Source organism: Tympanuchus pallidicinctus, unplaced genomic scaffold, assembly GCF_026119805.1.
Source record: "Tympanuchus pallidicinctus isolate F22 unplaced genomic scaffold, pur_lepc_1.0 scaffold1, whole genome shotgun sequence".
NCBI lineage: Eukaryota > Metazoa > Chordata > Aves > Galliformes > Phasianidae > Tympanuchus > Tympanuchus pallidicinctus.
Window position 1 is genome coordinate 79,729,824 of NW_026294618.1, and position 15,091 is coordinate 79,744,914.

Sequence of the window (15,091 nt, forward strand, 5' to 3'; positions counted from 1 at the left end):
AAGCAATGCTAGGTTTAGGGCTGAGACAGCTCTCATCCTAACAAAAATAGCGAGAAGCCAACGTGTAATTGCTCCCCCCTTCCCACCCCAACCCACTGGGAGACCTTTCTGCCTGCAGCTCAGATCTGCTCTCATAGTTTCTCCACCCAGCAAGAATTGCTGAAAGAGAGAAAGAGGCATGTGGGGGCCTGCACTGCAGCTGAATCCAGTTCCTGGGTCCATTCCTGCTCTGTCTTCTTCAGGCTGGTGGGTGAGAAGCACGAAAAGGTGGGGAGAGGACAGCAGCGCGGGCCAAAGCAAACTGCACAGGGGGTAATTAAATACATGAGAGCCTGGAGGGTGGATGGATGGAGACACTGAAGCACATGCGGACGAGGCAGGGTGCTCTGGTTACTGGCCTGTGGGGCAGCTGCTGCATCACTGCAGGGCCGCCCCAGCCAGTGGGAGAGCATGGCGGGCTGAGGAGAAGGCTGTGAAATACTGTCCACTAAGCTGCAGGCTCTGTGGTAAAGAAGGTAACTGTTCTGGTAGAAATTTGTGCTTTAATATGTTTTTCTTTGTTTGTTTAAAACAAGTTCCCACTTCCCTGAGGAAGCCCTGTCCGACATTCCCAAGGAAATATAGGGGTAGATTTTTCCTCCTTCATTTGCTTTTCACATTTCTTCCTTCTTTTTTTTTTTTTCTTTAATTCCTTCTTTCCTGCGCTTCTGTTTCTTTCCTTCCTTCCTCTCTCTCTCACTCTCTTGTGCACGTGCTTTTTAAAAAACACTGTCTTTATTTTTTAATTTTGTCTTAGACATTACGACTTTCTCAAGGAGTGCTCCAGTTCTGAACCAGATCCCTTTGCGTGGTCATGCCTGTCAGTCTTTGGTAACATATGGACACTTTGGTGTGCCAGTGAGGAGGGGAAGAAGAGGAGCAGAGGTGGCTGAGTAGGAAAGGAGCAGGAATGTCTCGGTCCGAAGACAGGAGCGCTCACTTGCCATCATCTGAGCAGCATGTAAAGGAAGAAAGTCAATGGGCCACAAAGACAAGGGCCATGCTGGGCTGGAACCCCACTTCCTGGAAGAGCAACCGCTGCCAGCCAAGGAGAGAGAGAGAGAGAGAGAATTAGTGATGGGAAAGATGCAGATCTCATCAAACAAGTCACTGCACAGCAGCGTCACTGTCTCTCCTCACACCCAAACCGTGAAGCACATCCCAGATATAATGAAAGGTCTTTCTACTCCTCCCTGGACATTTTCAAGGCTTTCCCCAGATTGTTTCATTTCCAGGCCCAAAATGCTGAATCTTGGTTGCTTTTGCAATTCAACCTTCCTTTCTTCCTCAGATAATTCAACTTCAGCCATGGAAAAAGTTCTCTTTGTGGTTTGGTTAAAGTTTGGCCATCTGATGATCTTTAACTACATTGGACATTTGAAAAAAATTAGGGTATTTTGACTATTCAGATGTTTTGTTTTCCCCTTCACCATTGGAATTATGAAAATTGTTGACAGGAACTCTTTCTCAACCATTTTCTTTTCTCCTGCTCACCTGGACAGGTTATCGAGGACACAGCAGGACTAAGGCACAAGGCAGGTTGAGTAACCAATGGTTCCTACTCAAAGACTTAATACTTGCATACTGTTCATGCACCTTGCTATGGCTTCAACCTCAGTGAGAATGAAGTTCTCATTTTCTGGAATGCTTTCAGCTACCTGGAGGTGACGCCCCCACACCAGCTCTTTGGCATGTTCTTCAGCATACTGGTATTTGGCAGCAGAGCCCCTACAGTATCCAGTTGTTCCTCTGAGCTTTTGCTGACTCATGACTATAAAGAACAAGTTAAAAGTCTGACAGGCCCTCTCCTAACTTCTAGTGATGGAGCCCACTTTGTCGAGCCCCATAAATACATCAATGTGCACAGCAATTAGGGGAACGTCCCTAGCACACCATTCATATGTGCACTCCCGCTGGCTCATTTTCCTCTGGGGCATTCACATTCTTACCCTTATTCGGTCCAATTGGCTTCCTTGGACAGTCCCCCTTTTTCAGAGTGACATCATCAATGGCAATGTCTCCCTCATAGCTCGTGCCCCGGACGCCTTCGAAGATGATCTGCAATCAGAGCATGGGGCAGAGCCCAGAGTGAAGCTGTGGAGGACCTGCTTTCTTCCCATGCAAGGAGCAAACCAGCTCTTACCAGGTTCCCCTGTGAATGACTTCTCCCTGTTTTTCCAGCACACATAGGATTTGGAGTGCTGAGCCCCAGAGTAGAGAATCAACCTCTGTGTACTGTCTGCAGTGTAATAAATGAGCATGTAGAGTTCTGCTTTATTAAGTACTTTGCACTAGCAAAACCAACATTGAACAGCACTCGCAAGAGTAACTAAATCCTTATTTATTATTTTATAGTACCCAAAAGCATGCTGGGCATTTTGCCACAGTATCATATTGTACCAGCCTGCATAGCCCCAGATCTCACAAACAACCCTACAGCAGCCAAGTAGCCTGTTGGGCAAAAGCACCTGCAGTAAAACATCTGATAACAAAGCCACACACCTTCCTGGTATTCATAAATAGCCCATCAAGCAGATACATCATGCCTAGTTCACATCTGCAAGCCACCCTACAGTCCTAAACCAGAAGGGTAGTGGGGGTGGGCTCTTGTAGAACGTGCTCTGAGAAGCATCCAGCAATCAAAGTCACTTGTGACCTCTGTGCTTGCACTAAGCTCTTGCCTTGCCTCAGTGACCATGGGGGTGCAGAGCTCCCACAGCACATGGATGGGGTGGTTGGTATGCAGCTCCTCGGCTGTGGCCCTGACTTACCTGGAAGGGCCCAGGCGGGTTGATGGGCACATGTGCTTGCTGCCACATGTTCCCCCTGTTCCCACTCAGTGACCACACCTGGGTGTCGATGGCCCTCTTGTTCCGCACGCGAACCAGCAGATTCAAGGAGCCTGAAGGAGAGAAATTGGGTGCTGGTGACATGGGGCATGCAGGAAACCCAATCTGCTGGGCTGACCCTTGGCACAGTTCTTTCTCCTGAGTTGACAAACATGTCTCACTGGCAGTATTTCATCTACCTGGGCTCTTCAAAGAAGGATATGTACCCAGATGAAGACAGAGGAAATTAAGAAGCAGCAGCAGTTTGTAACATGGCTGTATGGCCTTGCACAAGAAGTGGGTGGCAGATAGGCTAGTTGCAAGGAATCTAAACAGGTGTCCTGTCCAACCTCTTGCCTGAAGCTGTTTGCAGTTCTAGAGCAAGACAGCATGGCTTTGTCTGGCCAAGCCCAGCACAGACCTTCAGTGATGCCATTGGAGGCTGCTGTTCCCTGTTATATTGTGTAATACTACGGATCCTTCCAGTACTTGAAGGGAGCGTATAAACAGGAGGGGGAATGACTGTTTACATGGGTTGATGGTGAAAGGACAAAGGACGGTTTTAAACTGAGACAAGGGAGATTTAGGTTAGATATTAGGAGGAAGATTTTCACACAGAGGGTGGTGACACACTGGAACAGGTTGCCCAAGGAGGCTGTGGATGCCCCATCCCTGGAGGCATTCAAGGCCAGGCTGGATGTGGCTCTGGGCAGCCTGGTCTGGTGGTTGGTGACCCTGTCAATGGCAGGGGGGTTGAAACCACATGATCATTGTGGTTCTTTTCAAACCAGGCCATTCTATGATTCTATGAAAAGAGTTTGGGTTTGTGACCTTTGTAATTGCCTTTCAAACAGTTAGTGGTCAAGGGCTGATAGCGGCCTCCTCTTTGCCTGATGGAGCAAGCCCAGCTTCCTCAACCTCTCTTCCCTAACATTTCTGCTCCTGTTCTATCCTGATGACTGTGTGTTGGATCCACACCAGTTGGTCCATATCCCATTTGAACTGAGAGTCCTAGGACACACATTTCCCTCTCCTCTTCCGCTGCTGTCGCCTGCCATATTTAGTCTACAGTTTTTCCTGACCCTGGCCATTAGAAATATCACCTGTGTCCTCAGCAGCCACTTGTCGTGGTTACTTACTTGCCCTGAAGCACACAAATGTGCTTTTCTGGTGTTCCATAGCACTGCCTCTCATGCCTGCTCCCACATTTTCAGAGGGACACAAACACTCTGAATCAGCACTGGCTTTAAGCCCTTTCTATCAAACAATTCCCAAAAGGTTCTGTCTGCCATTAAAACAAAGACAAAGCCAACAAATATGAAAACATTTCCAGTTTTCACTTTGAAAAGTGTCACATCCCCCCTCTACCCACAAATAAAACTGTCAACCTACTGTATCTTTTTAGTAATCCTCCCCAATTGACTTTTTTTTTTCCTTTTTTTGTTTCAATAAAAACACTTTTTTAAACATTCATTCAGGGCTGAACTGAAACACACTCTTTTTTTCAATTCAGCTGATGAACCAAAAAATCAATCAGGACTCTAGTCACTCTCTTGCTCATCAGTGTCTCTGATACGCAGACATATTACCCCTGAGAGCAGAGAGGCAGTAACAACCCTTACTTAAATGTCCATAGTCTATCTGCACTTGGGATGCTGCCTTCTTGCCTGGGTATGGCTTTCTGGGAGCAATGAGAGCTCAGGGAAAGCGATAGGAAGAGAGAATTTCTTAGATACCTCCTTCCTATACAGTATCCTGAAATCCTTCTTGGCATGTCAGCCCTAGGGGTACTGTATGAAGGACAGGGACCTGGAAGTACTCCTGCTGAGTGCCTTGCTGACAGAGAGCAAGATACATCACAAGGAGTTCAGAGATGCGTAATAAAGATGATGAAATGTTTAGATTCTGAGTGGCTGACTTACAAGAAAAGGTTAAAAGAATGAAGTATGTGTATAATTTAGTGAACTGAGAAAAGACAGGCATGGTTATTGACTGGAAATATTCAGAAGCACTAGCATTAAGGCTGGCTGAGATAAATAGATGAACACCTGACCTAACAGGGAGAGGGCAAGACAGCAGGAAGGGAGGAAGACATCCCACCACCTGGGATGCATTCTGGCCAGCCTGCAGAGCTAATATCTCCCTTCAAATTCTTGACACTCAAAAATGAATACGAGAAGGATGGGAAAACATTTTTCTGTCTGGAAATATTAGGATATTGAATATATCAAACTACTTCCCCAGTGGTTCTGAGTTTCCCACTTCGAATGAGGAGTAAGGTGACTTTGTTCCTCTTTTGATCAGCTGCCACTGCACAACCTCAGGCAGAAGTAAGCAAGTGGGATCTCCCTCCTGGCAACACGGGTCAGCATGGGAGCCTCTGGCAAAACCAGTTTTGAGCCTCTGGCTTCTTGGTGCCCTTCCTAACCTCAGAAGCAACTTAGGAGGGAAGCCTCACTAGGAAGGATACCTAGTCCTCACTGGAGCCCTTAGCCAAACTGATTGCCCACACAGGATCTACATAACCCCATAGATCAATGTCAACATGAGCGTGTTCAGAGCAGCTAATTACAGCAGTTAGAGCTCGTGAGTTGAGGGACTGAGACTAAATTAAGTACTGATATGGAGCTGCCAGCAAGCAAGGATTAAAGTCAACTGCTGTCCATTCCAGCCTCACTCAGGGATAGCAGCTAGGATCTACTACACCAGAGCCTGGCTGAGCAGCCAGCATTGAGACAAATCAAGCAGCAAATGAACTCTGCTGTGCCGCAGGATAAAAGAGATGGTGAGATAGAAAGGTACTCATAAAAGCATCCGGAATGCAAGTTAGTGCCCCCAAAGCACTGGCTGTGAATACCTGACCTGAACCCAAACTGAGCCTAAGCGTGTCCTCGCTGACAGCCTGCTGTCCTTGAAGCATTCAACCTTTTGGCCCCCAAATTCTCCATCAGAACAATACTGAACACAAGCAGGTGTTCTTCAAGCAGTTTGAAATTGGAAAGGAAGCTTCCTTGTCTGCTCACAACACTCCATGTTTCACCATACCTGTCTACACCTGGAAAACTGAGGGTCAAAACAGCCAAGCAACGTGTCCACGACTGCCTTACAAATCAGAATTGCAAAGGAGGGTCAGATCTGCTCCTCACAACCTACATGCAATCCCACCTAAGTTACAAAGCCTCTCCAAGGCTGGGGAAGGACCACAAAACCCTCTTTTTCTAGGAACATCATCATTGAGAATGTGCTTCTGGGAGGCACAGCAAAGATGTCAGCTCTTCAAACTAAATATGGATGAAGCTTCAGCTCCATCTGGTTTTGTACTACTATCACGCCCAGTTTCTGGTGTCAGAGTCTGAAGCCAGCTGGCAGTTTTGTTACCTATTTGTTTAGTCAATGCTCTTTCCCCATCTCCTCCATCAGATGTGTCTGGCATTTCCTAATGGCACCTGGTGGCGAGGCACACACAAAGGCAGGCCACGTATCTGCTGCTGAATCTCTCCAGCTGACCAGAGACAGACAAACACAAGAAAAATTCCAAGACACTGACAATCCTATTGTTACCTCTCCCCAAACAAGACTATATTCACATTTCTCTTGCAATCTGTATTATTCCTTCTTCCCAAACAAAAGAGAGAATAAAGGCCAGTGAGGAATCAATTACAGTGGGAGCGAGCCCTGCCTTCTGCTGACTGCCTTTAAGACCAAAGCTGGCATTTCAAGAGTGGCACTCACACAAAAGAGCACCAGCTGGGCTGCCAGATAGAGTAGCCCAAGGGATGCCTTTAAATGTTACCTTCTCACGAGAAGAAAAGGTCTCCTCTCATTTTCCGTGGGATGGAGATTTCACTGTCATGCTGAAAAGCAGAGTGGATCCAGAGGAACCAGCACAGGCGGCACTGGGAGGGAAGCAGGGTCTGCAAGGGTAACACCATGGGCACAGTCCATGTGGGATGGCAGAGTACCCTTCAAGGGCTCTCTGCAGGGCAGCTGGGAGGGGGAAAGCGGAATGGGCACAAGCTACTGTGTGCAGGGGTGGGCACACAGCTCATTCTGGGTGGAAGCCAGGAAGAGAACAGCCAGAAAGCGAAGGGAGGACAAAGCCGAGCACCAGGAGACAGAGTGCTGTGCCAGGCACGGCAGAGCTCTGTGGGCTGCATTGGAAAGGCTGCCAGGATTCACAGCTGGGAGCTGGGGTGGCTGCAGGCTCAGGGTGATCCCACCATGGCTCCCTGCTGCCTTCCTGCAGTGTTCCTGATGTAGGATGGGGGTATCCCAGGGGATCAGCTACCTATGGAGGTCTGGCTGGTGCAACGGTTTGGGTTTGGCACCCAGCTGAGGCCAGCCAGAGAGGGGAATCCAGAGCAGAGAGTCCTCAGAGCATCACAGCTGTAAGCAAGATAAATCGAGATGAGAAGAAGCTGATTTGTGGCAGGAAGTGCCCTAGGCAGAGACAACTCAGACCTTAGATAGCCTGACAGAGTCATTTGCAGACCTAATGTCACGGCTAAAGCCAGGCCAAGGAGAAAAGAGCTCTTATCTTTCTTACAGGGATTTTGAGCACTTCCTTAAGTGTGGTTTAGTGTAACACCACTGATCACAAACTACAAGCCCAAAGCTTAGTGCAAGCAAATCCCAGAAAAAAATGAAAGTCGCCAGAAAGAATCTATTACTGCTCATAATCCCCGGAACAAATACCCGTCTCTCCTTCTCCCTCTCTCATTTAAATGGATGCTAATGAAGAGCAGTCAGTATCAGGCTGGTGTTCTCAGTTACAGTGCTGTGGGGAAAAGTTACTGCTCTGAGAGCTGGGAAGCAAAGAGCAGAAGAACAATTGTGGCACTGATTGAGACGGAGAAATAATATCAGCTTGTTACTGAGTCATAATTTTCAAGAATGTCTTGTCTTTGTGCCATGATAGGATATATTTATTCTTCCACAGTACCTAATGATGCTTCATACATTAATATATGTGGAATAAGGCAATGAAAGCCCTGTGGCTGCTTTACTGGCTGCGCAGAAACTTTGCCTCAATGTGTCTTTAACTGATCCCAGCTTGGTGTGCAGGGCCCTCCGTGACTACTCACACCTTCACTACCCAGACCCCTTCCACTGCTTCAGCAAAATCAAAGCGGGAGAATTCAGAGAGCTCATTAATACCAAGGAAACAGAGTCTTGGTCAGAGTTTGGAAAGCACAGCTATCCCAGCTCTACTTGTAAGGCATTCCCTTTGGCTTCAGAGAGACATTAAGCATGTCACAGGCCTGCTAATTGCTACGGGATTCTCTTTCAGCCGTGCTATGCTGCAGAGACTGATGAAAGGGATCGGGGGAATCAAAGTCTCTAGTTCCCTACTGCAGCTGGGCCTTTCTGAGAATAAACAGCAATGTGGTAAGTTTTGCTTGGCAATGTTTCCCCTGTAGCAGACCTGTGAAAATCATTTAAATCTTGCTGCATGGAATTATCTTGGATTTTAATGGGGATTAAAAAAATTAGAAAAAAAATGCATTTTCACCCCTGACTTTTCAAAATACCATCGGGTGAGGATGGGTTTGAAGCAATATCCTCTGACACAACAAAGCCAATTGCACAGACCAATCTATGATCCATCACTATGTGACCTGCCTGGCATGTATATGAGTGTTGGGATGGAAGGAATGGGCCAGCATGAAGAAAACTGTGAAGAGGCAAGGCGGACAGATGGCTGGCAACCTGAGGTGACTTGCTGGGGGGAGACCTGGGTCATGTGGGCAGTGGGGTAAATGCAGTGGCACCATCATGCCTTACTTAAGTGATGAGGAATGGAAGTGCTAACGGGAGGTAAACTGGCAGACTACAGCTACAGCTCCTTCTCTCTAGGACATCCCCACCTGTCTGTGTACATGGAAAGCAGATGGTGATATGGTAGGAGCAGACTTGCAGTGGAGCTATGCTGGAGCTCCTTTGCTCATTTGATCTGTGGTCTAATTAGAGAAAGTGTTGGCATACAGAGATGAACGATACAAGACATCCATTTTTGATGCTGTGTGTACAAAGTAAAATCCTGCCTCCTCTTTTCAGGAAAAATTCCCTCAGAAGTTCTCTCTGACCAGTGACAGGCTTTCCCGCCTATGGACAACAGGATATGGTTTAAGAAATTCAAAACCAAAACAAACAAAGAAAACCCACCCACATTCCATAATGTTAAATTAATGCCATCTCAGAAGAACAAAGGCCCGTCAGATGTGCAGCCAGAACAGAGCAGAGGGAGAGAACAGTCTGGCATTTAAAAAGACAAGAAGCAGGAGTCCTCAGGCTTTTCGCCAACTCCACATCTGATTCATTATGCCAGCTTGCTTAATCACACTTCCTTCCAGTACTTAAATGTTTTGCAGGGGACAATGTGAACAGGCTATATCCTTCCCCACAGGACAGTTTGGCTACAGCATCAGGCTCAGAGTGTCCTCCCTCTGCCAAGGTTGCCACTGCACCAAGACCCCCGTTGCCTTCAGTCCAGACACTCTGCCACTGGGTTCTCCTGGAGAACTCCTGCCCTCCATAGGCAGAGGAGCACAGGACAATGCCTACCACTGTCTCAGTTCAACACTGAGCTGGACACAGTGGAGAACGGCAATGCAAGGAGCAGAGCAAGGAGATAATGTGGAAGTAACTGTTCCCACCAGTTTTGCAGATTCAAGGAGCAGAGTGAAGCACAGTTACCATTACCCTCTGTTTTGTGACATGCCCAGATGCCTCGAGGCAAACATTCTATCTTCTCCCAGCTTTGATAGCTGACCCTTTCATCTTTGCCACCAGAGACAGCTGGGTCCTTTGAGCAGTTTTTGCTCTCAGTTCTCAGACTGAGAGCACGCACTGTGCTCTGCTCTCAGACAAGTGGAAACAGAGGTCTGCTTCACACATACTGCCAGGTTTAAAAGAGCACAACAGGCAGGCAGGGTGAGCCTGCCTGCATCTCTTCTGAGGGCAGTCTTTGGAAAGACCTCAGTCAGAGGGGAAGCAGACTTGCAGAGCCCCCTGGATACAAGTGGTGTCAGGAGGAGGCTAACAAAAACCCTGCAGAAGCAGATGTACTTACGCTGTCTCTATCCCTATTAACAGCCTATTTCCCCATCTTCACCCAGCCCCAGGAGCCAAGCATAGGGCAGCTGCACAGCTGCAGGGCTTGGAGCAGATGGGCTGTTTTAGTGCAATGCCGATGCAGGCAAGACAGCAGGAATGAGCAGCTGAGATCATGCATTCTTCCTGTTAAACTGAAGACACTGCTCAAAATCTGGTCTCTGAACCTCATCCTCCGCCTGACCCAAAAAGAAGTGAATTAAGATTGGAAAAGACCTCTAAAATCATCTGGTCCAACTGCCAACCCATCCCCACCATGGCCATTGACCATGTCCCTCATTGCCACATCCACCCAGCTCTTGAACACCTCCAGAGACAGTGACTGCACCACCTCCCTGAGCAGCTGTGCCACTGCCTCACCACTCTATTGGATAGCAAGCTTTTCCTAATATCCAACCTGAATTTTTCAGACCTGGGAACTGGGGAGGATGATGGCCTCTTCACGCACAGTAGGGAAGCTGTTAGAGCTTGCTGTGTTCCCAGCTTTGAGATGGGATGGATGAGACTTCTATACCATTTCCTATCTCATTACGCTTATTCTGAGAAATTTCCAGGGGACTGGCTGAGACAGTAAGACTCCCAGCCAGGATGTGCAAACTCCAGTGGTTCAGGTGCTGGGATGCCTCTCTTTGGGAGAGGTAGTCACTCCTAGAAGCAATGGTAATGACTGACACTGGGAATTTTTGAGTTTTCAGGGAAGCATTTCAATACGTGTTGCAAAATCACGTCTTGCTGAAATTCAAACAGAGACTGGAATGTTTGCACAAGTAGTGCAAGATACGTGTGTCCCCTGCCCCACAACTATCCTGTCAGAGCACCTGGGGGGGGGGGTCTCTGGAGGTACACCAATTTTAATCTCCACTTGCACAATTATGAAACTGCTCCATGAAGAGAACAGAAGAGTGACCCATGAGCACTAAAGAAAAATCCAAAGAGGCACTTAGAGCTTAAGCATTTCTTCTTAACTGTTTTGTGTCTAGTGATTTCAGGGACTGAATAACTGATGCAGCACCCAGTATCCCAGGAAATGATCAGGTTGCAGTACATCCTGACTGACATTCAACTTTCACAAGGCTGCGCCACAAGCCCGGTCTGAATCCTTTGCTCAGAGCTGAGCAGAAAGGGGGTTGTAGTAGTTGTAGCTTCCCACAGGACAAATAACAGTGACTCAAATTAGGTGAGCAAAAGTAAAAATTGTCTATGGGCATTCAGGGCATCTGTGTCAGCAATCTGTGCTTGCCATCCTTTCCAACAAATTCTGCAGCAGTAACATGGTCAGATCATGATTTGTAAAACAGCAGAAGAGGATTTTTGAAGAAGGCAACATTTCACTAGCTATCTATCTGCAGTAGGAACTTGATTGAGTGGCACACTATTATATAGGAGCAAGAAAAGGTAAGGATCAGTGTTCCAGGACTGAAGATAATAACAGAATGCCTGCATCGACATGAAGACATATTATTCATAGAACAGAAAGGACATATAGCCAACCCATATGTGGATCCTTTTTCTTCCTCTCCATGTCTTCTTCAGCTTTTATAGCAGTCTTCAACCAAGCTCTTTGGGTTAAGACAATTCAGTCCTACAACTGCAGTCTGTGCCAAGCATGCTGTGGTGCTGTCTGTGAATCAACATCCAATCAAACCTATAATTTACTGGGTTTCAGGAAGAGTAACTGAAGGGAGTTCTCTGCCTCTTGTTATTCAGAAATTTTGATTAGATAATGTATTGGTCCCATCTGGCCAGAATCCAAAGCTCACTGGAGTCTTCAGAAGAGCAATGACTTCTATTGAAGTCATTGTATAGCCTTTGGTTCAGAGCCACTCTATTGAACTTACAGAGTTTGAATGACACTTTACAAATCTATAGTTATCTTGCCAGGTATTTAAAATCCTTGCTCATGATCATGGTATTTGACTAACTTCCAGGAGAACCAAGCAGATACTATTAGAAGAGACAACAGTTTATCCAAGGCCCCATACAAGGGCCACAGCAAGCTGCTTGACATCTGCACAGAACATTAGTTAAATACGCATCAACTGATGGATGAATGCGTAAAGCCAAGAGCCCATTTGAACAAATGAAAAAAGAAAGGATACATATATATATATATGTATGTATACACACATATAAACGGAATGCATTTTTTCTTTACAAACTTAGCTCTAACAGCAACTTGTTTTCAAAAGCCTAGAGGGAAGTGAATCACACTCATTAGGAAAATCAGCCTTGCCCCGATCAATCCAGTGACGTAAACTGTTGTGTAGAATTATTGCACTGGTCACAATGGCATGGATTAAATGAACTATGCATTTGTACATCAAGCAAAAGTTCTATCTCCAACACGAGGCAGCTACCTGCAGGACAGCAGCTGTGTAACTGCATGCAGTAGCACTTGAACCAACAGAATACATATATCCACAAGGTTTGGGTGGGAAAAAGGGTGCTAAGATGTTGAATATTACAAAAAGGTCTTCTTCATGGTTCAGATCACTTTGACATTGGCATAGCTGGTACCAGTCAATCAGCATGACCTGACAGCTCTTACTTCTGTCACTTGTCAGAAACAAGATGCAACTATGGCACCTCTGCAAACATTGGCTCCTATTGTGATCATCCCGGCCTCAGACACACCTTTGTACCAGCTGCATAATTTGAGTTGAAGAACTAAAACAGCAATTTGTTATGTCAGCCCTTCCTGGTCTATGTTTCCTGATCAGGAAGAGGGTGTCAACGGTGACACTATCAGTGTAACTGGGCTGCTTAGAAGCCAATTACTTCTGTATAACATCTTGTGAGTTTCTTGGATTTGGGTGCTCTGGAAAGCGATGTGCATGATTAAGGCTCACTGTTTCTACTGACTTAGATGAAAAATCCCTCTTAATCAGTACCAAGCACGGTTCCTCACAGTAGCTTATGATTTCACTGAAAGTCTCCCATTCTGATTATACATAGGCCAGACATAGCTGGTGTGATCAGATAAGGTCTGTGTCAGCACTAAGCTGGAACAATACCACCTTCAGTTCTCCAAGATTTTCGCAGATGCTGGACACATACCAGAAAATAAGCCTGTTCTCTGACTTCCGGAAGAGGGGCTGGCCAAGGTAAGTCTGTGACACTATCAGAGCAGAAAGGAGGCTTGAAGTATAAAACTGTAAGCCAAGAATAGGATCTTCAGCCAGGCTCATCTCCTGTAGCCTAGGACCAGCCAGACTGCCGTACACTTCCAACCTAGGAGATACCCTAGAGAAGAGCTCTCTGCCATCTTCCCCTTATAAGGCAGAATACAGTCATAAGCCCATATGCAATGATGAGTTGTATTAAAAACAAAGCAAAAAAAAGGGTCTGCCAGTGTGATCACATATGGGAAGGAGGCTAAAAAGTAGCTGTTTAGGTACATTCAGAGCCACTGCTTGCATATAGGTATTCCCAGCAAGTTGGTCCCTCACAGCATTCCCTTCTCAGGAAACCTCTGGGAAGAGGAATCTGACAGCGGAAACAGGGATCTGGGGATCTGCTCCCAGCTGAATGCTGAGACTCACAGGGCCAACCTGGCAAGGAGTTGCACTCAACAACAGGTCCCTGTGTGCTGTGGCTAGCTCCTCTTCTGAAGGAGGACATATAGTGAGCAATTCCTGCTTTGATGTATTTGTGTCTGCCACAGACAAGACACTAGTTCTTGAATGTCTGCTAGAAACTGTATTTCTTTCCTACTCCTCCTCCTGATTTTTTTTGTTTGGGTTGGGAGGATTGTAGGCAATATAAACACTTGCTCCAGAGGGGGGTAAAAGAAGAAAAACTGATGACCAAATAACTCCAGAAGAATGGGAATTGCCTCCAGGGAGCTCCCCTTCACCCTGCTCTCTCATCAGCTGAGAGAGATTCAACATCTTCCTGTTCTGCTAGTTGCTGAATATTTTATACCATGGCTACAAATGCTCCATCTGTATTCAGTTTCTCTCTTTCGTCATATCTATTATAAACGAGTAGTGTCTGGGAACTCTCCCAGGGAAGATTTGCCTGGATGGCTATGGATATTTTATAGTCAAATTGTAAGAGTAAACCAGCTTTCAAGTTCTGTAGAGACGGGAAAAGGTAATAAAAGGGTTATTAAAAAAATAAATAAATGTCGGGGTTTTATATGGCTTCCTTTCATAATGACAGAGCTTCTGTTGGCTCCACGATGGAGCTGGAGCTTCTAGGAGAAGCTAAGAGATATCCTCTTACTGGCACTGCTTGCCAACGGGAGACATCTGATATGCTATGGCTGACTCAGTAGTGCTGGCATCTGGCTTGGTAGGACCAGGCTGACACTAGGTGAGCCAGGGGTAAGAGCTGTGTCCATATGCACTGGGGACAGGTGGCAATATGGGAAGTGACATGGTCATGGCCCAGGCTGGTAAACACTTGTCTTTACCTCCATATTGTCACAGGTGTGATACAGGTAGGAGACCAGGGTCTGTCTCTTCACCTGGCAGGAGGAGTCCTAGCAAGAAAGCCTCTATTTGAGGGCCAACTCCCCTCTTGTTCAAGTGGGGACTAAAAAGAAAAGTGGCCAGAAGCTAAAGAAGCTTGCTTTGCCATCAGGCAGCCTGCCACTTCCAGACTCTCAGGGGCCTTCAGCCAGCATGGACATCAAGACTGCCCCAAAATATCGAAAAGAATCCAAAAAATTACAGAATATCATGACTGGCCCTGAAGGAAGCTACAGAGCAGAGAGCAGATATGAGGGACTGAATTTCAAATTGCAGATTGATAGATTGTGGGTTTCCCAGACCAATCCGCACCTTCAAAACCCAAGAGAAAAGAAGTTCTCATTTCTTTTTCTCTCTATCTATTCAGTCTAATTTTTAAATAATTCATTCACTCCCGCTCAGCCTTAGCCATTCTGGAAAATCATCTCATGGTGTTAAACAGCCTATTTACCTCACAAAAATTTAACAGCCCCTTTATGCAACAAGGGGGAGATGGGGACCAGGCAGGAACAATGGCATTGAATATAGGGGAACAATCAATTATAAAAGGCACCTGATGCTGATGAATATAAAACGATACTCAGTGGCATTCCTAGGTCTTTGGCTTAACTGTATCTTTGGCTAGGGTGAAGCAAA

General features: G+C 46.4%; 1 protein-coding gene across 1 annotated transcript in view; it reads right to left on the reverse strand.

Annotated features, from left to right (window-relative positions):
* Positions 1-215: 215 nt before the first annotated feature.
* Positions 216-15,091, reverse strand: part of MDGA1 (MAM domain containing glycosylphosphatidylinositol anchor 1) — a 115,560-nt gene continuing 100,684 nt past the window's right edge. Inside the window, exons 15-17 of the mRNA XM_052678258.1 lie at positions 2,811-2,941; positions 1,989-2,097; positions 216-1,077 (exon numbers count right to left, since the gene is read on the reverse strand). Coding sequence (XP_052534218.1) covers positions 986-1,077; positions 1,989-2,097; positions 2,811-2,941 — 332 coding nt within the window. The 3' untranslated portion in view covers positions 216-985. The remainder of the gene's footprint in view (positions 1,078-1,988; positions 2,098-2,810; positions 2,942-15,091) is intronic.